Genomic DNA, 24,375 nt, shown 5'->3' on the forward strand with positions numbered 1-24,375 from the left:
GAAATAGCTGCTAACAGGATTATGTCTTGTGTGTTTGCCTTTACCAAGCAAGAGGGTCTTGATCGATATGTGACTAATGTGATCAGGGAGGGCTATCAACCTTCGTCTTGTGCTTTCAATGAAACCCCATTAACCATGTGACCGTGGTGCTCTAGTACAATTTTTTCCCACAGTGAGCTACTCTGAAGCACAAAACGTTTCTGAAATAGGATATGTCTGATACCATCTCACGTCTCTCAATTTTAAAATTTGAATCCATTGAGGTTTGGAAAATTAGCTACATTGCTGCTGGATCAAGGTTTTTGTCGGTAACAATTCATCCCGCCATCCTAGTGCGTTTTCATTTACCTATATGGCTGCAGGTTGCATGAGCTGAGCATATCTCATTAAAATATAGCAGAATGGCTCTGCCATGTCTATTGCGCTCAGTAATTCCTTGATGTATTCCTCCCCCATCTTGCTAATGTAGCGGCATTTCAGATCCCAAACTACCCTTTGCTTCTCCATTTTCTCCTTCTCTGGGAAGGAGTCTGATTTCCCCCAAGTTAATGAAATTGTCACAGCACCTTATGAAATCGCCACCGTGTAAGCAATAACATCTGGCAAATAGATGGCGCATGTAATGTCCGCTGAGCCTCACTACACACAACCCTGTTAATGAGTGGAAAGACAAACTGACAGACACTGGGAGGTGCAGACAGACAGGAGCAGACTGACAAAGAGACTATGACAGACAGACAGGAGAATGTCTTGTGTCGATGTGTGGTAAAGAAGATGGAAAATGAAAGCAAAACAGTGGTGAAAATGTTCAAAAGGCCTTGGATTGGAGCCCGAGCACGTGGTGTAATTAACTGAAATTGATGATTTGACGAAAGAGAACCTTCAGTGTCACACAACAGGTGACATATTTAATAAAAATGAAACTTTGTGTTGTTGTGCGGCCACTTCACCGAAAAAGGTTCAATTCACTCTCGGGTTCTGCGTGTTTGCGTGAATGAAGATTTTTTTAAAATGATGGAGACTTGGAACATTCTCGCCATTCACTCTCGAATTATTTGTGTGTTTATCTGTGAGTGCCTGCATGTAAGACAAATGGAGAAAAGCTTATACACTTTGTGTTTTTAGCAGTCCTTCTTTTCATCTTCTGTTCAGAGCAGCTGCTCGGGATAATACCCTGACTTTTCATCTAGAACAAATCGATTAGGTCAAAAAGATGTTGTCCAGTGCTTTGGCTTACAACCAAGTGCCTGCATAACTGATGACTTTCCTATCAACCTCAGCTGTACTTTTTGTGCTACTTAGAAAATATTAGCATGCTAACACACTAATCTAAGATGGTTAACATGATTTGTGTACCTTGTGTATATTTTATACATTGCAGTGACCACTAGGCCAGAGGCTACACAGTGGGTTGTGGTTCACATTCATTTTATTCACATGTTAAACCTCCCTAAAGTTGAAATGTAAAACTTTCCGAACAGGTAAATCTGTTGCTCATGACAGTGCTATTTAGATGATTTTTGGACCAGTTTGTTCATGGTTCATGCTGGCAGGCTTGAGAGTATGTAGTGAAGGGGCCTAAACTGAAAGTTACGGGCTCAGGACTGTAGTAATCATAGGAGATTCTGGTGTGTGTGTGTGTGGACATGTATTCCTGTAGTTGTGGGGACAGAAATCTGTTTACACAGTCACATTGTGAGGACCTGTGTTACTTATGTGGCCATGCAAATCCCCACAATGTAAATCATTAAAGGCTGAAGGCTTGCTTTAAATTTAGGCTGAGATTAGAGTTAGGTAGTGGTTAAGCCTTCAGGAAATGGATGTAAGTCTGTGTCATGTCCCCGTAAGTGATGGAAACATGGCTGTGTGTGTGTGTTTCCTGTTGCTGCATCATGCTGAGCAGAACGGAGAGCACCCAGCTCCTCGGAAGCCCTGGCAGACCTCTGACAGTTCGTGCTGGCTGCCCTCCCAATGCGCTCTTTCAACGGGACACCAGCTGGCCCGCCGCTGCCACCGCCGCCGCTCCTCTACAGCCTCCACCATCATCACCAGGGAGGGTGGCTGAGTGAAGACAGGGCGTAGAAGGAGAGAGAGAAAAGATTGGAGCTGCCAGCTTGCACCATCCTCACCCGCTCACTGAGATGTTAAATCTGTTGTCGGCCTCTCTGTCTCTTGTGGCCGGCGCGTCGATTTGTATGCAGACGGTGAGTGTAATCCAATGCAGACTGCCTCCTTTACCCACTCTCTCATACAGGGGTGTGCTCGCATTTCCGAGCAACTTCAGCATCACACTGGTTTGAGAATCATTTATGATAACAGCAGAACAATCCGTGAAACCTTGCAGGAGTCAATGTGGTCAGCTTCCTATAGCGAGAGTAATGCTGCTTCTGCTCTTTAATGAAGCCCAGCCTGGGGCTTTAATCGGGCAGAGAGGAGGAGGGAGGGGAGAACCAATGTGATTATCTATTTATTAAGCAGCCCTCCTTGCGTTTTCCCATGTTCTTTGGCACCTGCACGTCCCATTAGAAGTGTTCGGTCAGCAGTGCTGAGGGCAGCACATTGAACTTGCGTCACACCGTAATTAGGCCCTACTCCACATATCACAGTTCTGCTTGGCTGTGCTCTCCAGAGACATGCTATCATGTTGACATGCATACCCCAACCCCTCAACCCCTCAGACACACACACAAACACACACCCTAGAGACAAATACTGTGCATGCGCGAAGACATACAGTATAATGTAAATTTATATAAAGAAAGATGGGATCACGTTACCCTCTTGCACCGTCAAACTATGATGCTGTTGATAAATGTTCATGGTCTCTGCGATAGTAGGTGGAGTAAAGATAAACACTGTCCTATTAGCAACACTCATGTTAAAAGGGATCAAAGAATCAGAGTAATCAGTTTTTGAATAGTCAGACTTGATTGAGGTGCAGGCTGTCAAACTGCCAAATCCCATACTCTTACAACTTTTGCTTTTATATCCTCTTAATGCAGCTACTGGTGTCTGCTCTCATTTTACATCTATTAGCAACGTAACAGTCTATGGTGTTGGACGCCTGCCCAGCAATTAAATGACACCCGGAAAATGTGATGAATGATGATAGGAAATAAGTACATCCTTATAGGGAAAAGATTAATTTTTTTAAATCCCTAATCTGCCCACAGCTTTAGTAATTTAGTTTACTTGCAACATGTTGACTGGTGCATTTGCATGCTAACAACATGCATCCAAATGAAATGATGCAAAAAAACAAGGCAAGCTTTGTCTCAGATGCAATTTGTATCAGCATATCAGAAAAGATTACATCTAATTTCCTAATTAGCTCTGCAGGAAGATTTACAGATTTGCGAGCTCTCAAAATCTAAAGGGAAATGAGAATTCACCCTCTGCTTGCACAAATGTCTGTTATTATCAATGTTACTTCTCAGTTGCTTGGACACAGTACCTCTGCAGTAGAGACGAAATACAAGGTATACAAGCTGAATGAATGGGAGATGTTGTTGAATTAAATATTACTTTAGTTTTTTTTTCTTTTTTTGTCAGCTGTGCAGTAAAAACCCATTCCAGGTGACGCTTTTGGTGAAGATTTAGATTTCCAGATGAGGTCTGAGAGAGGAATCTGTGTGATGAGGTTTCAGCAGCCTTGGAAAAACGATTCTCTGTTACTGTGGAGCTTACAAGATCATGAATATTTGAGATGTTGGCAGAACATGTTAAAGTAGGCTCATAACACTCCTCCCCTGAAGCCCACTTGACTGAAGGTTGAATAGATCTTGAAAGACCAGCAAACTCTGACAGACATTCCATACTGTGTGAACAAAAGCATGATGGCAAGAACATGCACTTAACTGATGTTTGTTACTAATATCTGAAATAATAAGTATAATTGGCATTTATGTTAATATATTGTTATTACTCATAAACTGGAAGGTACCCAGACTCAAATTGATGCAACTATACTTTGACCAACAGCGTCACTGAGGTGCTGAGCGTTGTGATATTCATGATGACAGCGTGTGCAATGAACAAAGCTTTTCCTCATCCACTGACTTTGCAGTCAAAGTCCACAGAGAGCAAAGCTTTTCATGTAACAAAAGAAAGGAATCCGGACAAATGCAAGTCCATCACCTGCCATGAAGAAAGCTGTATCTCACCTCTAAAATTTCATGACACATTGCAAAAAAAGATCATTCCCCCAGGCTTTGTTTTGTTGGATAGACTTTGGCTGCTGCTGTCACACCATTCCTGCAGCATTTTTTGACTGATGATGAGTCCAGACAAACTAAGTATGTTAGTGTATATCAGTTCCTGTTGATCCCAAAATCAGTCATTCTTTGTTCAGATAAAAGAAAGGAGAATATAGCAGTTGAAACTTCATATTTCTTTACTTTGTTTTATGAAATTTCAAACATTAAAGCTGCAAATGTATCTCAATCCCGCTTCTCCACTGCCTGAACACCACTCCGCACACACTGACTCCAAAACATGGAAGCACTCATATCTGGGATATTTTTACTCCATTTCTGTACAGTGGGAAGAAGTGAAGACATGTCATCCATGTTTTCATATGTAAAAGACGGATGAAAGTACTATTTATAATGTGTGTAAAGTGGTCACTTGTAGTGATGACCCTACAGAGAGGCAACTCTGATGGTCATAGTTTTGGTCAAACAGGCAAAGTTACAGACTAACTGATGAAGATTGCCAAGCATTTAAAAGCCCAAGCGTGCCAGATAATTGTTTGAGACCAAAGAAGAGCTCACACCGAGCTTCTTTCACACATGCTGTCGATCCATGAAATATTGGGGTATATTTTCTGCTTGGGGTCATGACAACACCAATAAAAGGTTATTTGTTTTACAGACCTGTTGAATATTAAATACAAGAATACTGACACCAGGCAAAAACAACTCCTTGTTCAACATATTCTTGACACTAGTAGGACATGTCTTGTATCATGTTCATCCAGCCTACAGTACATCAATTAATGTAGGTTTAAGAATTCATAATTTAGTGCTTCTGAGCTATTAGTGACCTCTCAGTGCTAGAACTACCGGGAGAAAAGATTCGGAGCCAGTTGGAAATATAACTTTGTGACTCATATGTTTGTTTGCTTCCATCAAAATGAACATAAAATGATAGATGGGATAATCAGTGGCCCTGGATTTGAACTTGCCGTGGCCAGCTGGAGTCTGTCTGTGTGGAGTACACACATTCTCCTCTGTGTGCTTTTCCTCCGCCTGTCCAGACACATTTGGGTTCGGCGAAGTGGAAACAATAAATTGCGTGTAGGTATAAAAGTGGTTGTCTTTCTATCTGTGTTAGCACTGTGGTAGATTGCTGACCTGCTCAGCGTGGCCCCTTCCGTTGGTCAAATTCATACTGTGATGGACTGCTGCCCCAGACCCTGATGGAGTGGTGGATGGAAAGATAAATCTTTATCCGTAGGCAATGTAGGGAATAGAAGTACATCATGTAAGAATGTATCAATTTGCATACAAAAAAGATTAGGTTTATTTGTTTTGGTGCTATGTGCTATTGATTTATTTTTCATTTTAAAAAGAGAAATGCTTTGAATAAGTAACCGACTTCTCTTCAAGTTTATAAAACCTGGTGAATTCAACCACCATGTTTGCTCATATTTTCAGAATAATCTTTTGGTGATGGTGGTACTGTTAAACCTAGAGTGAATGCGTGCCAAACATACAGCAGTGTGCACTCAAATTTTTGTTTTAAAGTAGCAAAAGAATACAATTTAAAGGACAACCGAGTGAGCAGATGGCAGAGCCGTTATTACACTATATTTGAACCACAGTGCAAAATAGCAAAGCCAATGGTTACACAGTGGAGGCTTCAAGCTTTGTTTGACCACTCGATTACTTTTTAAAGTGGGCACATCAGAATGCAATGTTGGGTGAAAATAAGAGACACAACATGAAGTGATGCTGCCGGGGAAACATAGCTTGTCTGCTACAGATGATAAAAACATAAGCATGACTGGGTTTAATGTAAAAAAAAAAAAAAGAAAAAAAAAGAAAAGGATGGACCATCACTATGTTGCATACCAAAAAAATGCAATTTATTTAACATGGTTATATATATATATATCTATATTTTTTAAAAATACATACACCATAAATTTTTTATCATTCTGTCACAAATATGAGCTGCGTGTTGGCTGCTTCTCCCATCTCTGTGTGCTGACGTAGAAAAAGTGATTAGAATTCAGCCTCTTTGGAAGTGAATATCCAGCCCTGTAAATCAAATCTGCTGGCTTATGAAGGAGAAGCAACAACAATTTTGAGAGCAATATGCAATATTCATTGTTCATAAATAATTAATTTGTTTGCTCGCAACTCAGCCTAAAGTGATTGTGGCCCTTTTTCATTTGGGTGTATATCTGTGGCAAACTCTGTCCTGCTCAATGGAGTGGCATTTGTATTTCATTCACACACACCACTTTACCCATACTTCATTGCTTTCTACTATTGCCCGTAGGCCATACTATGCTTCCAGAAAGAGCTCTGATTCACAATGAAGCTCTCTCGCAGGATCAGGCAGAGAATCTGCAGCAGATAAAGAAAATAATTACACTGTAATGGTGTCTTTCTTACGAAACACCCAATTATCCGCATCTGTTTGTACTCTCACACAGGTACAAACAGTGATTACTAATGGCCTTTGGAGTGGTAGAGGTTGGGCTGGTGTGTAATTTAGTGCTGATCCTGCCTGCCTGATACAAACCGATATTTGAAGTTTACTTTAGAATAAATATTTCCTCTCTGCCACTCTTTACCTGCATTTTTAAGTGGAGTTAGCAATGTAATTTACTGTCTGTCGAGTGCAATGTGTACTGTGTAATGAATGTACCCTGAATGAGATCTGTTCTGAAGATTTATTTTCCCGCCCCCGGAGCAACCAAGGACACGAAGGCTAACATGGGCTTCACTTTGCCTACTTTACAGAGAGATAATTACATTCTCAGACACCTAGCCAAGTAGTGCTGCATACTAAAGTCAGAATCACATTTCCTATGCAGGTGAAGGGGTTTAAAATGGTGGCCTGATTGTACTTGCTTACATTGTGGTGTTTGTGATTAGCACAGCAGTGTATTACCACTACAGTGTATTATCACCGCCATGAGACAAACAAATCCACCTTTCAAGGTCTTTTTCTCATTACAAAAAGGGACTTTGATGTTGTAATAAAATATGTCTAAAATCATCTTGAAAGTACACTGAAAGCCACTGGAAACCAGGCTTCAGTTCCTTGTATGCTTAAACAAACATATTCAAGTTCTGCAAATTCAGCGATCATTAAAATTCTTATATCTGTACGCTGACATTTAACATTTTTATTTTTATCTTGTAATTGCAAGACACTTTCTTTTTAATTAATATTAATATATCTTTTTATTGCAAGAAAAACTATAGTATATATAAAAGTATATTCTGAATCTATACAGAATAACTTCTATATTCTCTATAATAAACTTGGCTAACTTCAAGCTCCAAATTCCAGTTCCAGTTCTATGATGTACAATAAGGATTGGTTCATCCTGTGTAATCATGCGCCATTAAATATGTTTACAGCTATGTTATAGCTATACTATGTTATAGGAAGTAGTCTAGTATTACAGATACTTGAACATTTCCTATCTTGTACAACTACGTAATGTTTTATAAACTATATTTCAAGTTTAAAGTTTTACCAAAATGTATTGTCATAATGAGGAGTTAATAACTAAATCCTATCAAGAGCTGAGCAGGTTGTGTTTGAGCACTGTTACAGAAACATTGTAATGAAGAAAATCTGCAGCAGCCTGTTTTCCGTTTGAATTTAATCTTCAAACTGCCCATTTGGTTCATGTGAAACTTCATAACCTTCAAAAATGAAACAAGTCTCAATTGTCTGTGTATGATGTCAAGTATTGGGCCATTTAAATGGTCAAGTGGGATCATACAGCTCAATTGGCATGCCATGTTAACTCTGTGCTGTCTCACCAATACAACCGTGAGAGAATCAATCTGAGCTGGGACAAATCACTCGGGAGTGCAGCTGATCAATAGGCCAATAGGAAGTTCCCCCGTGTTAAAAATGGACAGCTGCAGTACAGCTAAATTAAGGGACATCAAAGGTTTTCTTAATCACAGTATGGACAGATGAATAAATTGATTTGTGGAGATATTAATCAGATCATATAGTGATAAAGAGCACCATGAAAATCCTCTTGTGTGCAAAGCAAATGAATAAAGTAAGTCTTTTTGATTTGCACATCTTTCCATTCGTGAACTTTACACTTTTCACACTGTGGTAGCAAGTTTTATAACGCTTCAAATGTGCAGGTAACTTCACAAGACTTCAATGAATTCGTTGACAATTCAACCTCTGTGGAGACCAATGCTGATATCTCACCGGGGACTGTCACAAAGGGCTGCGGTTTCTGCATTCTGACAGCATCTTGATACTAGCTGCCATGAACCGCTGCACCTCATTGTGAAATCTACCTCTTTTCACCCCAGTTATGTGTGTAAATACTGTCGACAGGCTTCCTGCTGCCGTGAATACTGAGTGCGTCAAAGTGCCTCTACCAAGGGAAAAAAAAATGAGGGGTGTCTGAGGGAACATTTGTAGACGAGAAACGCGCGTCATGCCTGTCAGAACTGCCTTTTGTTTTTATTGTCGGGCTAAGGCTTGTCCCCCAGCTTGAGAGCTTGCACTAGCCCACGTTAAAAGAGCGCACTGAAGATGATGCTTTCCTCAATAGAGAAATAGAACCACTAAATCTAAATGGGGTCGTCCCCTTTTCACCTGGAAGGTCATGAAGAGCAAACTAGTCTGGATTCCAGACATACATAAAAAATTTGTTGCTTTTTAGAAAATCACCAAAGAAAGTATGTATTACCTCATCAGTGCTAAATGTTTTTATTGAAATGAAAACTGCACTTCACCTTTTTCAACTTTTTGCATGCATTTTGGTGTGCTTTTGGTGGGCTACCTCCTGGATAAGCCACATCCAAGACATTACTGCACTGAAAATGAATCGTGACACAGAGAAACTAAATCGTCTGCCCACTTTTAAATTTTGGCCCTTTTAGAATCTTTCCGCCAGTTCAGTGGTGACCTATTTTCTAAGCGAAACATTTGTCAACGGTGGCACACGGGGGGCAGGCTAGGTTGTATCCTGTGAGTGTGCATACTGTAGCTAATATGCATCCAGGGTTCGCAGGATATCAAGCATGTGCAATTTTGAGTAATGACCAAAAGTATATCCCCCATACCGCCATGGGTCCTTGTACCCTGGATGCTGCAGATTTCAGCAGCATTCTTATTGACTGTTTGGTTGGTTCAGATCGGGCCTGCCATCTCTTCTATGTAACATTTCCCTCAGGTTGCTGAATGACATCTCATTTGCCAGATAAAAGCTTAAAGTAATCATTCGCTTCAAATGTCACATTCAAACAGTGATGCTGACGATTTAAATGAAGCAACAGTGACTGGACCAAAAGAAAATGAGCATTGCTTGGCAAGCTTTGAGCCACGGTTGTCGGTGGAACGGTTTCCACAGGTGGCCACTGGCTTTTAAGGCAGTGAGATGGAAAAATACACGTTGTTCCATTTGAGATTTGCTCATGTGTGATGCCAACCAGAGCAGAATATTGTCAGAGTACCAAAGCCATAACCCCCTCGTGTTCGCTCTCACACAATTGCAGATACACACTCCTCAGTGGCTGACCCTGGCCTTGTGTTTTACTATGACACCATCTAGATATGCTGCGTTCGCCAGTGAAGCCCACAGAGGTCTTCGCCAAATGCCAAATTGTCTCATTTCATACCATATCCAGCACCTCATGCACTGTAAGACTGAATACATTTAGTGAAATGTCATACGGCTCCAACTACAATAGTAGTGAGGACATATTATATTTATAAACTCCCTCATGATGCTACATGGAGACACAGCACTCACAATGGGCTTCATAGTTGTATTCCCTCCAATGTCAGTGCTGTGTAGTAGCATTAGACACCTTGGATAAATAGAGTTGCATTATATCCCACCAAGGACAGAGAGAAAGGGTAGAGCAGAGTAGACTTATCTGCAATAGACAGATGGGGGGTTAAGTTCTAAGCTTCCGTGGTGGTCTCTCGCTCCTGTCCATATTGGATGGGGGATGTAGAGGCCCAGTACTAAACATAACGATAAGCAGCAAGCAGGTGGTGGTGGGGTAAGCGACAATACACATACTTACCTCCTTATACGGCAATATGGCACAAACATTTCTGGACGTGTCAGAATATTCACTGACTCGCCTAAGAGTCTTCATCCAGTAATTTTTTTTTTTGTTTTTCTTTCAGAAAATTTATCCTCAAGTGGACACTCAATATTAAATGGCTTGTTGGGCTGAGGCTTTTATTGATTTGTCTGCAATGAAAAGACCACTTCTCTGACACACACTTACGTATATTTTCACAGAGAGGGAGGGAAAAGAGAGCTAGAGCAAGAAATGGTTAAACATTAGACATGTCAGAGATGCTTAAAGAGCTCTCGGCATCACACACCTTCAGATGAAACGATGCCACAAAATAAGATCTGAAACATCCTGAAAATGACCGTTGCTTCATTGCTCCACCACTCCAGTGTTCAAGGGCACCACACTAATGACAGTGAAAAAGGGATGGACACGATTAATCATTTAGATTATGAAATTAAATTTAGAATAGGCTATATCAAATATTAAATCCATCAAATTCATTTTACTTATCCGTTCCACTGTGAGGTCCTTGTAAGGATTGGATATTGACAGCTCAGCTGAATCACAATGATGGATACTTCATGAGGCAATGAAATAGTCATGATGTCATCTTTATTTCGGTTTTAACTAGTGAGCATGTGCAATCAAAGTTATAACCTGGTCACAAACTGGGCATAACCCAGAATGACTGCATGATTATGGATTCATTTCATGGAGTCCTGTAGAGGGCGCCAAACCACCCGAAGGTGCTTCAACAGTCACTTTATCTGATCTGCAGCTGCCTGTAAAGCAGGGGCCCTCTAAGGACAGGGTCTGTCCTTCAAGTAGTATTTCTTTTCTGTTGTTGTACTTCTTTTTTTTTACGAAAACTTAATTTTAAGAAAAAGTCTGCGCTCAACAGTAGATAAATTACTGGTCAAGGCAAAGTACAGGTTTGGGGAGAAGTTGAGCTGATGTGGGACTTTGCTGAGCCTTTAACTTTGTCTCGAGTGATAAAACACAAGCAAACAATCTGAATGTGGTGTCACTTCCAAGCTTTTTATGCTTTTGATGTTACATATGAATTAAAAATGACTTTCTACCCAACTGCATTATTTGACATGAGGGAAAACCTAATTTGATGATGAATCAAAGCTGTGTGCTTCCTGGTGTTTTATGCTGTGTGTTTGATCAGGAATCAAACTGTGGCTCTTGATATTCATCCCCATTTATCCTAAAAGTATGACATTCTGTACTGAGGAAAACATGCTAATCAAAAGCATTTCATTAATTTGTGTTGCAAGGAAACAGTTATAGTCCAACTTTTAGTGTATATATTATCAGTCTGTTCAATAGGAAATACAATAAGCTGGAGCCATTGTTATAGTTGCATGTCCATGTCAATATTGTACTTGGAGGACAATTGTGAGGTGACACCTATGATCAGAATAGACATTCCTAATTAGGGTATCTCTGGTTTCTAAATATGGCAAAATTGTACATAATAAAATGGATTTTCTCCTTTTGCAAGAGGGCCCTGGAACCGCCAGCAGGAACCCTTAAGGCATATCGAGACCCCATTTGGGAACCACTTAGCTGTACCTCTTGAAATTTTTAAAACTTTCACATTGCTAAAAAGTTGCCAAAACCATGCAGGCCTGTGGGAGCAGCAGTCTGAGTGTGAGTGTGTGAATGTGTGAGCGTATGCGCGCGCGCACGCGTGGATATAGCTGCTAACATAGACATCTCACTGTTTCAGGCCAAAGAAATCTGATGTAGCAAATCAATGCTACATGACAGACAGCGTCTCACCCTGCCTGTCTGATAAAGGAGGCATTGTGAAACATGAGCAGACAGGAGTATAGACTGTGTGTTTGGTGTTGATTGCAAAGGTCTGTCAAAGCTAGATCTCCTGAATTCCAATGGTCCCATCTCTCTCTCTCTCTCTCTCTCTCTCTCTCTCTCTCTCTCTCAGCATCCAGCAGCTGCGCCTCTCATGCCTTTCCTGACGCTGAGCGAAGCCTCCCATACAGATGAGCGCTGGAAGCCACGCACCTCTTGACGTAGCCACAGACCGGTTGCGGTGCCACTCGGTCTCCGTAGCACGTATTTGCGCAACGTGACTGATGCTCAACTGGCTGCACGGCGGGCACATCCGGCTCCCACCGTCGCGTGAATACATTTAGAAAGTCGTCTCATAACGCTCGAGACAGCGACAAGCATCGCCGAGGACCGCAGCTCTTCACGCAGGACTGGACCCTGTCCGAGTCATTGCCACCGGTAGAGCTGAGTCGAGCGCGCGGCATCGAGGTGCAGTCGTGATGTGACTGTATGAGCACAACGGCAGCTGAGCGTTTTTACAGCCCAGAAGGTGAACGCAGCGAGCATTTTAGAGTGTGTTTTGAGTGTGTGTGCGGGAAGCAGAGGTGATAGCTCCGTTTGACAGCATGCAGTCCGCGCAGCATCCGCAGAGAGAGCCGTGAACCACAGCTGGAAATGAGGAGGTATGTCCGTGGGTACCGAGCCTCTGTCTGCCTGTAGTCGACAGTATCAGTGTGCGAAGTCGTGTTGGTTCCTCGCGGGGGTCTTCGCTACAGTCCGGGCACACACGCTATCAGTGGAGCGCACCTATACCTGGAGTCTAGGGGAGGTTGCTGTTTGGTAAGGCCGGGCTTTCTGCAGCCCACTCCCCGCGCCCCGCCGCTTCTCCGCATCTTCCGCGCGGCGACTCTTTGCCGCGAGCGCTCCGCGTCTTCACTACATTGCATTGGACATCAAAACCATCACCTCCTGAGTGTGTTTGCCTCCTGCGGCCGTAAATACCTTCACAGCGAATTCTGAGACTGAATTAATCGACGCGTGGATCGGAACAGTGCCGTGTCTATGCACCTCAGCTACACCGCCCCGGAGAGGACTTCTTGCCATTGAGAGCTAGATATGCAGAGATTAACGTGAAAGGATGGATCTAATTATCTGTGTTTTGGGGCTGCTGGCGCTAATTGTGGAGGGCACCCGTTGCCAAGGAGTGTACGGTGAGTGTAGACAGTTTGCTTCCTGCTGAAAACCCAAACGTGATCATGACCTTGTAAAACAGTGGTCGCTCATAAATCACACCTTATTCCCTTAACACACACAAGGTCCCGTAATGAAAGTACCATGCAACATCAACTCCTGTAAGGGTGACAAACCAGGTCTGAATGCCATATTTGAGTGAGAGGCTCCAAATGTTCTCAACATACCCTGAGGTTATACAGCAAATCGCGTGTGTAGCCAATCATGCACAGCTCCTTTTCTCATCCAATCCATCACCCATCATGGTCGGTGTGCAGGCTAAATTTAGTACAGTCATAGATTACTAGGCTGGAACCTGGCAGATTTGATCTCCTAGCCTCTCAGACATGTAATCCGTTAATTTTCATTCAAAAGGTCGACGTGGCACTTGTCTTACATTAGGCTAAATGTATTTTTGAATGTCACCATAAGGACTGTAATCTGTGTGCCTGAGCAGTGGCATTTAGTATGCACAGGCATGAATTATTATTATCATGTGTGGTGAATCTATCTGCCCACCTCTTCCTTATGTCTGTCTGTCTGTCTGTCTGGAACTCTCCCTGTCTCTCCCTCCCATGCACACACTCATGCACTCAACAGTGAGCACATATTTCTGTCTCTTACCCTGCCTGCTTGTGCAACCAGTGGCACAGATGATGTCTCATATGAATCGTCATGCTCGCAGCAGCAGCAATGTGAGGAAATAATGATTCATGTGCACTGACGTTAGGATGCGGAGGAAACCTTGAGGTACACAGACTTGACCTGTCAGCAGTGACGGCGGCTCTGAACAGGGCAGAGGTTGTGCAGGGAGAACAAGAGGTCAAGTATGGATGTGGCATGGTGTGCCACTAAAAAAGTTGTTTTGTTGGTGTGGTGCGTGTGTGTGTGATGATGTAACAATGAAAGGTAATGGTGAGCATGACAGGAACAGTCATGGTGCTGCACCTGTCTAGTGCTTGGCCAAGATTCTATTGGTTCTTTTGATCCAGAGGAAGGAGGGTGAATAAGGAAACATATGAGTATGGCTGTTCATATACTGTACATACACAATCATATTACCACATTTCTCCTTCTAACACCTGCTGTAGAGATGTTTCACAGTAACGCAGCCAAAAATACGTAACATACCCTTTTACGTTATCCTCAAAGCTCTGAGCACTCTCAAGGCAATGTAAGATTTGTAAGTCAGCGTTGTTGTTTGGAGTTAGTGAATTCCATTAGTTACGCATTAAGCCTGAAGGCATAACCTCTCATCAAACATTGATGTCTCAAGAAATCATTGTCGATATCCTTTTCTGCTAAATTGGCCCTCCAAGATTCACATGGGAGACAGGCATGATGCTAACCATCAAAACTGATCACATGAATGTCAGATCAAAGCTGCAGTTTCTCACTGTGAGCAAGCTGTCCATGCTACAGTGTGTGTGTGTGTGTATGTGCACATGAAGATGCAAGCTCATTAGAAGGAATCATATCCCATAATGCTTGATATCTGGTGTTGCTGTAGAGGTATGTGTGGACTAGTAGACCCGGAGCAGCAGCAGAAGAGGTGCAGCAGATGGGAGAGTTTGAGGATTTAACTCTTTTGTGTTTGTGCTTGTATGTTGTGCAGGCTGAAAATTCCCTTGAGCACCCCCCCCCCCCCCCTTTTCCACATCACTACAGCGTTTCACCTGTTTTGTAGTGGGAGTGCTTCAGTAAGGAATTTTATATGTCCTGCTGTCTTGCTGCTACTGTATATTTTGGCATGGTAACAGAAAAGGGCTTAGGTAGATAGAGCCGTAGACGTTAAGTTTAAACTTGCATATCACTTTCCTTTAAATTGCGAGGAGCCATTGCTCTGTATGCGCTCATGTTTAAAGCATACTGCACGTCTCCAGGGAGGTGGCCTGTATGAAAATTTATTAGCAAGGTTCAGAAGTCAACATTTATTATTGACTGTGGCAAAACATTAGCATGCATGTTACGTTGCCTCCCACTGTATGCACTGAAAGTTTTGACACGTGAAGAAGGGAGGGGGCAGTGAAATGAAGTATTGTGCACCACAGGTGAAAGCCAGTGGGTGTGTGACTGAATAAAATGAGGGCATATATTGGTGGCAGTAACTCTGAAGTGGGAGAGTTTCACAACAGGTAGGAATTATCTCGTAATGTTAACCACCAGATACCATTACTTTTTTTTTGTTGTTGTTGTTGCTTTGGTTTGTTGATTGGCGAGACCTTTACCTCCCAATTTTTTTCCGGATTGACTTGAGAGCAGATGAATAGGACAGGTTTACAAAAATGAGACTTTCGACCAATAATTTTTATCCCGCAGCATCGGTATACGTCTTTTCCACTGACTAAATGGTGGAATCATGATGTAGTAATGAAGAAATCACATACTAGTGCGTTAAGTGGTGCTGCCAGAGTCATTAAAGAGGATTGATGAAGGCTAGTCTTTCCTCCATGACTCCAGGCCACAGAGGGAAAAAGATGTCTCTGAGTACAACATCTGCTCTGCTCTTTCTCTCTCTTTAACTTCTTTTTTTTCCTCCTTCTCCATCCCCTCGGTGTGTGTTTCTCGTTTTTCATCAACACACACACACACACATGTTCTTCTCCGGCAGATTGCTCTATTATCTCAACCTGTGTTCACCTCCATGTCACTCTCCATAGCTCCAGTAGGCCAGTAGCTGCTCCTCCATCACCGCAAATGTGGAATCGCCTACAAACCCCCTCAATATTCTTATCTGTCATTTATCTCCTAATGTTGCTGACAACCACACTGCACTAAATACTAATATCAAATGGCTTTGATGGAACATGACTCTTATGATAGCATGGAAGTGTGTTTCTGCTTGTTGCTTTATCAGGAGATGTAGGAGCTGTCTTCAGTATGTTCTCTTTGCATCAAAGTCAGTCACTGACAACCTCCATGGGATGTGCAGATGTTCCTGATGTTGTTTTGTGTGATGCTGCTGAAGAGAAAAAGTTTCTACTGCTTTTTCCTCCCATTTAGTACAGATAACTTCACTCTCTCTCTCTCTCTCTCCCCCTCACTCTCTCTCCCTCACTCTCGTTTGCATTGAAGTCCAACCAATTGCTGGGGTTTCTTTTCATGAGCCCCGGTTCAGACGCTTTGGCTTCTAAGCTATGCAAATGCATTCTGCCAGTGAAACTAAAGCCGTCTTTGTTGGTTCTCAGAGGCCTCCTCCACAGAGTCCTTCATCATTCCCTTGGATCGGGACCCTCACATTTCCCACCGTAATGAGACCAAGGATAACTCTATCTCTTCTCCTCCCTCCCACTCTCAGTCCCTATCTCTCTGCCTGTCTATCTCTTCTGCCTGTCTCTCCTTCCCATTACCCTGGGGAGCAGGATAGCGGATGGACGTCTCCAGAATATGTGCTTCAATCAGAGGCAAATGAGGATATAGAGCTGGGTACTGTGCAGAAGAAGTCATTCGTTGCAGTAGAACAGTGTGAGATGCACATTGGGGATTACTACGTCCCCCTGGGTGGAGTTTCAGATAGCACCAACTTAATCATACCGAATGTCAGTTCTCTTTGGGCCGAGTCCCTTGAGTCTGGCACTGAATATACACCGCAGAGACAATGTTTGAACTTAAAGTCTGAGGCACTCCTGCTGTGCTCCGTATTCACCGGATAATCTTTGACAGTGTTAACTTTAATACTCCAATACAATGCGATTAAAGTGAAACAGCTGTTTTTCAGTGGGGTGAACTTCAGAAACCAGACATCAGATTTGCTCAGAGTTCAAATTAAAAGGATACTCCACCTGTTTAGTATAGCACCACTGTAACATCGAGGGTCTTTTAAGAGTCAGATTTTGAAAAAAGTGGTCTACATGGCAGCAACAGGAGCGAGGATATCCCAGTTTTTAGTCCCTAGTTTGGGTGAAGGTTCAAAAAACACTTAAACATACATTTCCGTACATGATGGCATCACTATGACATCCTCATTTTCCACATATGAGAAGTATGACTCAGATTTTGAAAAGACTTCATTCAATCTTCATACTAAGTCATGATTCTCAAATGTGTAAACTGAAGTGCCCTCTTAAGTTTACTGTTGTTATTTTGCTGTTTTGTTCACCCTGACTGTGTTTACTGGTGGTGTGATTGTGTGTTGTGGGGCGACACTCTCCACTGGAAGCATGCCACTCTTAGTTTGGCCCTCTCTCTGCTCCCTTTAGCTATTTTAAAAGATGTAGCTGTGTGCAATTTGGCAGTACACAAAATGGAAAATGGAGCTATAAGCATTAGGGTTGTATCCAGGACTTTAACAGCATTGTCAACTACTGCAATGTCCACAGAAAATAAGCAATTCCATCCCTTTTTTCCTATGCACAGTTCAAAACAAAGATGGAGTTGTGCACAGGTGTGATGAATGGAATATTTTTTTCAGAGTGGATATTTGCTCTAATAATTTTCTTGGTGATTTCTGTTCAAAACCAAAAAACTAAAGAATAATGTACTTTTGGCTACTTTGCACACATCAGGAGCAGCTGTAATACTTTCTTCCTTCTACTGTGAGGATTTGGATGAGTTCAGGAACACAATTTACCTCTGGATCATTCAAGGCCAAATCCCCACCGCGGACCAAAGAAGCTTATTGTAACCTGGCTGGCTGCTTCAACTGTTAAGCCCACATCCCCAAACCCTGAGCTACTTGTATTGCGCTGTACAGTGCTGAGGACAGAAAGCTGCTGCTAATGATCTTGTACTCATTCATTCACTAAGCCCTGCTCTGGTGCATGAATAGACCGGCCTCTTGCCCTGGTTTATTTAGAATCAAAAGTAATTCTGCAAAAGTCTGGTTTGGCCCCTAACCTGCACTGAACCTGAACTGATATTTTTTTCCCTTTGTCTCTTGACATTCTAATGCCACGGCTGTTCATCATCTGGATCATGAAAAACAAGATTCAAATCTTAAATGCCAACCCTGGCCCTGCTAATATTACCTTTGGACAGCAGCAAGTCTTTTATCTGTAGTGTTTCTCTTCTCATCTCTTGTAATAGTGTTCATTTCCTCATGTTGACAGACACCTGGACCAACTGCAATAAATTAAAGCTACAGTATCTTTCTTTAGGAAGCCAAACCGGTCAATGCTAACACTGCACTGACTCAGGACAGATGTAGATGCTTGTGATAAGATTCACGTTGGCATTGCATTGTGTTTCGTTCCCATTCCATTCATGTCTCTGTTTCCATTTTCATCAAAAGATTTTGTATAAAAAGGGCATGAAAACATTCTCTGTAACACTCTGTAACTCTAATATCATGTTGCTGTTGACTCTTGTCATTTATAGCAACATTTGCCAACATGACAGCAGTCTAATGTTTTTCTAAAGACTGGCTAAACTCTCATAAAGGCTGTTGTTATACTTGCAAGATGAAATGTCAGTTGTGGAGGGCATCCTCTTTGAAGCAGCGTCACCAGTCCAGCAAGGCACCTAAACTACACAGACAAAAGTATTGGTGCACCTAACCATTATACCAACAGCGACCTTGACATCCCTTTCTAAATGCATAGACAGCTTTGCAGCTCTAACAGCTTCCACTCTTCTTGGAAGGCTTTCCACGAGATATTGGAGTGTTTCTGTGAGAATTATAGCCCATTCATGCAAAAGAGCATTTGTGAGGTCAGGCATTTATGTTGGACAAAAAGGTCTGACTCACAATCTCCTTTCCTTTTCATCCCAAAGGTGTTGGGTGGGGTTGAGGTCAGAACTCTGTGTGGGCCAGTCAAGTTCTTCCACACCAAACTCATCCGACCATGTCTTTATGGACATTGCTTTGTGCACTGGAGCACAGTCATGCTGAAATAGAAAAGGGCCTTCCCCAAACTGTTGCTACAAAGTTGGAAGCACAGCATTTTCCAGAATGTCTTGGTATGCTGAAGCATTAAGATTTCCCTTCACTGGAATTCAGGGACCCAGCCCAAGATCTGATAAACAGCCCCATAAAGAGGTGTGTCTGGATACTTTTGTCTGTATACATAACCCGCCACCCCAAAGATCTCTCCCTCACATTTCCTGTCTGCTCTTTACAGCCTGCTGTCCTAATATATGAAATCAGGCCAAGAAAATATGTTCAAAATGTCATCAGTATGTCCTGTGTGGTTCCTCAAGTAGGACTGTAATTCACAGCAACAGCATTTGCATAAAGGCATGCACAACATATTCTGTCTGACTCTTACTCTTAATCGATACAAATACTAATCATATTTTCTAATGTAATTGTAGGATCTTTTTATTTTACCTTTTAGGGCCCGGCAACTTACCCTTTCACGATCCTTTTCAGCGCATAGCGTTTAGTGAAATTATGCCACTCCTAGCATAGCTACACCCAGTGCACCTGGCGAGTTCTAATTAGCCAGAGTAATTGAAAACACCTGTGTGTGTGTGCAAAGCCTTTAATTGGCAATCTGTCAGCAGCTGTTAGATTAATGTAGTTTAGTAAAAAAATACATACACAAATGTCCCTCTAAATGGTGGTGAAATGGGAGCACAAAGCTGCATACAATGTAAATACTCAAGTAAAATACAAAAACCTTAACTGTTGATTAAATGTTCTTGTACTTAAATTATTCCACTAAATGCTTGGCCTTGATGTGGTTGACCAAGGCCAAGGGACGAGATTTGGCTGGTACTTCTGTAATAAAAATGTAACACCTTATAGTGTTATATTAAAGAACATGCAGTTGCAAATCAAGCAGATTCCACATTCATTCTAAATGACATGAGGCACGGATATAGTTTTGGAATATCACCTGCATCAGTTTAACAATAACCATTAAATACTATGCCACTTTCTCTTACTATCACTATCAGTATATCACCTTATTACATTTCCAAAGTACACCAAGTTCAGTCAGTGATGTGACATGTCACAAAATGCAATGTAGGACTGCATAATAATAATGATAATTAGAATAATGGTATTAGACAATGAATAAACTACTACTGAGCAATTTTCTAACGCACATTTTTTGTCTTGTTTTGTCTTTTACATGCTTTAAGAATGAGGTTTTCCTTTGTGTAATTTGTATGTGCAGGTAAATGATTAATCTTTCAGTAAAAAAAGGAAGTCTTTCAGTTTTAAAAGTAGGTCAAATTGATATATTTTATCATTTAAATGGACTTTTTCCCTCTATCCACACAATTTTCTTACCTTTTTCTGATTAACTCTATGTTAAGTCATGTATTCATTTAAGTCTCATCATACATTCACTGAAATGCCACTTACTGGATGTTACAGACATTCATGCTTTCATTGTGCCATCATGCCTCCTACATGCATTACATGTTGGCCAGCTCGTAAATTCTGTATACTGTATGTGAATAGATAAACGATGCAGAAAGTAAGACATGCAGCCTTGCATGCTGGATGCTGATAAAAGCAGGCCAAAATCTCTTTAGCCAGGGATGTAATTTGTGCACAAAGAGAAGAAAAAGGTGCATTCATGCTTGTAGGGAGGCTGACAGTGAGTGAGGCCCATGTCCTTTTACCTGATTTATAGCTAATATAATGACATGGTAATGAATGTATGTCTTAACTTTGTATTAAAATTCATTCATAAGGTGTCAAATGAATACATGAACTTAATCATTTATTAAAATTAAGCTAATATTATATAACCCATCAATAGGTGCATTAGATATTGATGAGTCATGCATTGATTTTGCATTTAAAAACATCAGTTGTATACCCCCATAAAGTGCTTCAGATTTTTCTTAATGAAGAGCCAGATTAGGTGCCAAGATGGATCCTTTTTAGTGCCTGTTTCTGTATCTCAAGTTATAATTTCCATGATTGGCATCACTTCAAATCACAGAGAATTATACATGCTAGCCAGCTTCAAAGTCACGCAAATGATGAAAGGGGCTCATTGAATATGAATGTCTCTTCCCGTCTTCCCATACGCACTTCAGTCAATTGGATTGTCTTTGTTAAGTCAAACTGGCAGGACCCGCATTTACACACACAAAGTACAAATCACTCAGCAGTCCCAATAGGTATCTGGTAAGAGTAACAGGGCACCTTTTAGCACTGCTGCGGAGGAAATAAAGCAAAAAAGCTATCCAGGAGAGGATTGGTACATTGTGGCACCCACAAGAGGCTAATGCCAACCTTCAACTATTTCACTTCAGCCCACACAGGCATCCTAAGTGCTGCTCCTGTGAAGTGATGTCTGTTGTCATGGTGACAGTATGTGAGCCTGGCATTGCACATCCTCTGACTTTCCCTGTTGCCTCCCTGTGCTCGCTCCTCCCCTCCCTCCCTCGCTGCCTACCCACTCACTCATTCTCTCCTTCCCCTCACATGCCAGGAAATCAATCGCTGAAACAAATGTGAAGTGATTGCAGAAACGCAAGCTCCTCGCAGCAGCCTTACAATTGCGCACGAGAGAAGATGAGATTGCTCTTGGGGTGGGGGTTCAGAAGGTTTGGGTTGGGGGGAGAGAGGCTGAATGTGTCTTTTCAAAAATAACCACCATTTCATTGCTATGAGGCAACTGCAGGAAGGGGCCTACTTATCTTTGTGGCGAGTAATACTTAAGCTTCTCTGACAAGCAGGAACAGTGGCGAAGTAAATGTGTTGACAATGACGCCCACGGTAGTCTCTATCTTCTAAACCAATGGCGGACAGCGCATAAAGACACATTCAGACATAACGACACCCCTGCATACAAGTACCATCATATCCATACCTCCCCACCCTGCCCATTCGTGAAAATGAAACTAAAAAAAACACAAGTAACCATGCTACATTTTTTCCCCTTTTCTCACGAAATCTAGTCACTCACCTGCTGACAAAAGGAGACTGAGACTGTGGAGCTCTGCAGAGGCATTGAGAAATTTCAACACAGATGAACACACAGTTTGTGTGTGGGAGCATGTGTACTCATTTTCTGTGTGCGTGTGTGCTTTTTCATCTATCTAGGGCAATACTTCGCTGAGATATTAATTTAGCAATGTGATTTATCACTACATTCACACATCATCCTGTCTGAACAATACTCATCAGGGATGCTGAACGTGCCTCAAAGTGCCTGCAAAAACATGTGATGCAGTCATTACATGGGCTTTTTTACTTACTAAACCTCCTACCCTTTTTAGCAGGATATCTAACTGTCTGCTGAGCCTTTTCTTGTATTATTTGGCTTTCTGTGTATCCCTCAATAGTCCCTAAAAACCTCATTCTTCTAACAGAAATTCTCAATGTAATAGCTAATCTCTTTAGCGTCATGCTCTCTTCATCTCTCCGCCAGACACAGTATATCCCAGAGGCTGTTACACCCATGGGGATAACCTCAAGCCGTGTACTGTCAGTTAATGGCTTCCTATGGCAAAGAAGGCAGAGTTATCTGGAGTAGGCAAAGCGCTTCTCCACTGAGATTTCAGTAAGCAGAGAAAGAAATCTCAGAGTTAGATTTAATGCAGGAATTCTCGCCCAGTTCTGATTGTCTGTCGTCTTCCTTCTTGTCTTCATTCAGGCTGCTGCAGCATAAGGTTTGCACTTCATAGTCGTTTTTACCTGGAGTTACATTTGTACACTGTAGCTGCCTAGGGATTACTTCATAGAGGTATCCACGAATGCTGATAACAGTGAAACAGTGAGTCCAGAATCTGAGAAAAGCGATTTAACTCTTGCGTAGCCTCAGTCTCCTCGCAGTCTGGTGAGTCATCTTAGACATTCACACTTTGCTCTTCAGTTTTAGCAGCCTGACTGGCTCATGATCCAATCTATACATGTCTGCACAGCATGAGGCATGCTTCCCTTTGGAGAGCTGCTCCCTCACCACAAATGGCGGAAGAATCAGCCCACGCTTTTGCGCCTTCAATGAAATTCTCACTTGGTTTGGTTTGATCTCTGCTGGCCCCACGCATCCACTATTCACCACATGGGTTTCTGTTTCTTTGAGTCATTTTTATTCTTTGTGTCCAAATGTTTTTATTGTAATAGGGTAATTAAATCATTACAATGACATACTTAAAGTAACATGAGCTTTACAAAATTAAGACTTTGCATATTCAACACAAGTCAAATTGCTGATTAATTCAAAATTGCTGATTAATTCATTCTTGTAGGAAATCTAATGCTTTTCCTTCATGAATGTTCAATTGGTCATATTTTGCTATATCTCACTACTTATACTATGTATAATGCAGTTACTTACAACTATGTATGCCAGAAGAAATGTTTTATTGTCATTGTATGTCAGTACAACAAAACTAGATGTGCCTCATTTTATGTTTTATATCAAAATTGTGCCCAAAAGAGCAAGAAACCCACTTTCATATACATGTGCATACAGAGATGCACACTTTGAATCCCCTTTGCTCATGTTTCATGTCAGTTAGATGTGTTTCATCTGAAGATGATTGAAGCCTGAAGGAGGCCTCCTCAAATGCCACATTCACAGCTTGAGCTGACCTCCCGCCCTTTTTCATTATTTTTGTCCCCCTCCCATTTCCCTCCATTTTATTTCCCTGTGCCCTTACATTGCCTTTTCCCTTGCACGTAATATTATTACTCTTTCGATTCTGGCGCGTACCAAATACTTCAAAGAGTGATATCATGTCTGAGCAGCTTAATAATAAGGAACAGGCTGGCTTGACCTCTCCAGTGACCCTTCATTGGTGTGATTACCTTGAGAAGGTTGCCAAAATATATCTTTGAACAGTTTCTATCTATCCTTTCTTGAATTTTAATCAAAGGTTTGTGCGCTAAGCAGCAAAGCTTTCCTGAGCAGTAACTTTTTTCCTTGAACTGACAGCCAGACTCACGATGGATTTTATCCTCCTAACACAGTAAGGGGTAAGGTTGATTGTGTAAGTCAACAGTCGATCTATAGTTGATTGTTCGGGGACTGCTGTGCCAGTCCTTGGGATAAAAAGAAGAACACCAGTATTGTGTGTTGTTTGTCTCATTTAGGGCTGTATTCCTGCTTGTAATGCAAATAAGAAAGAAAATTCTACATAATAGCTTCTCAAATTATTTTGAATAGAGTGACTTCTTAAATCATATTCCCCAAGTTGAAATTTGGTACAAACTTTGACATGAATTTGT

At 41.7% G+C, this 24,375-nt stretch overlaps 1 protein-coding gene across 1 annotated transcript in view; it reads left to right on the forward strand.

Annotated features, from left to right (window-relative positions):
- Positions 1–24,375, forward strand: part of LOC124050087 (MAM domain-containing glycosylphosphatidylinositol anchor protein 2-like) — a 220,997-nt gene that overhangs the window by 48,613 nt on the left and 148,009 nt on the right. The window contains exon 2 of the mRNA XM_046372209.1: positions 12,217–13,273. Within this exon, the coding sequence (XP_046228165.1) occupies positions 13,201–13,273 (73 nt within the window). The 5' untranslated portion in view covers positions 12,217–13,200. The remainder of the gene's footprint in view (positions 1–12,216; positions 13,274–24,375) is intronic.

The sequence above is a fragment of the Scatophagus argus genome, chromosome 19 (genome assembly GCF_020382885.2).
Source record: "Scatophagus argus isolate fScaArg1 chromosome 19, fScaArg1.pri, whole genome shotgun sequence".
In the NCBI taxonomy this organism is placed as follows: Eukaryota; Metazoa; Chordata; class Actinopteri; family Scatophagidae; genus Scatophagus; species Scatophagus argus.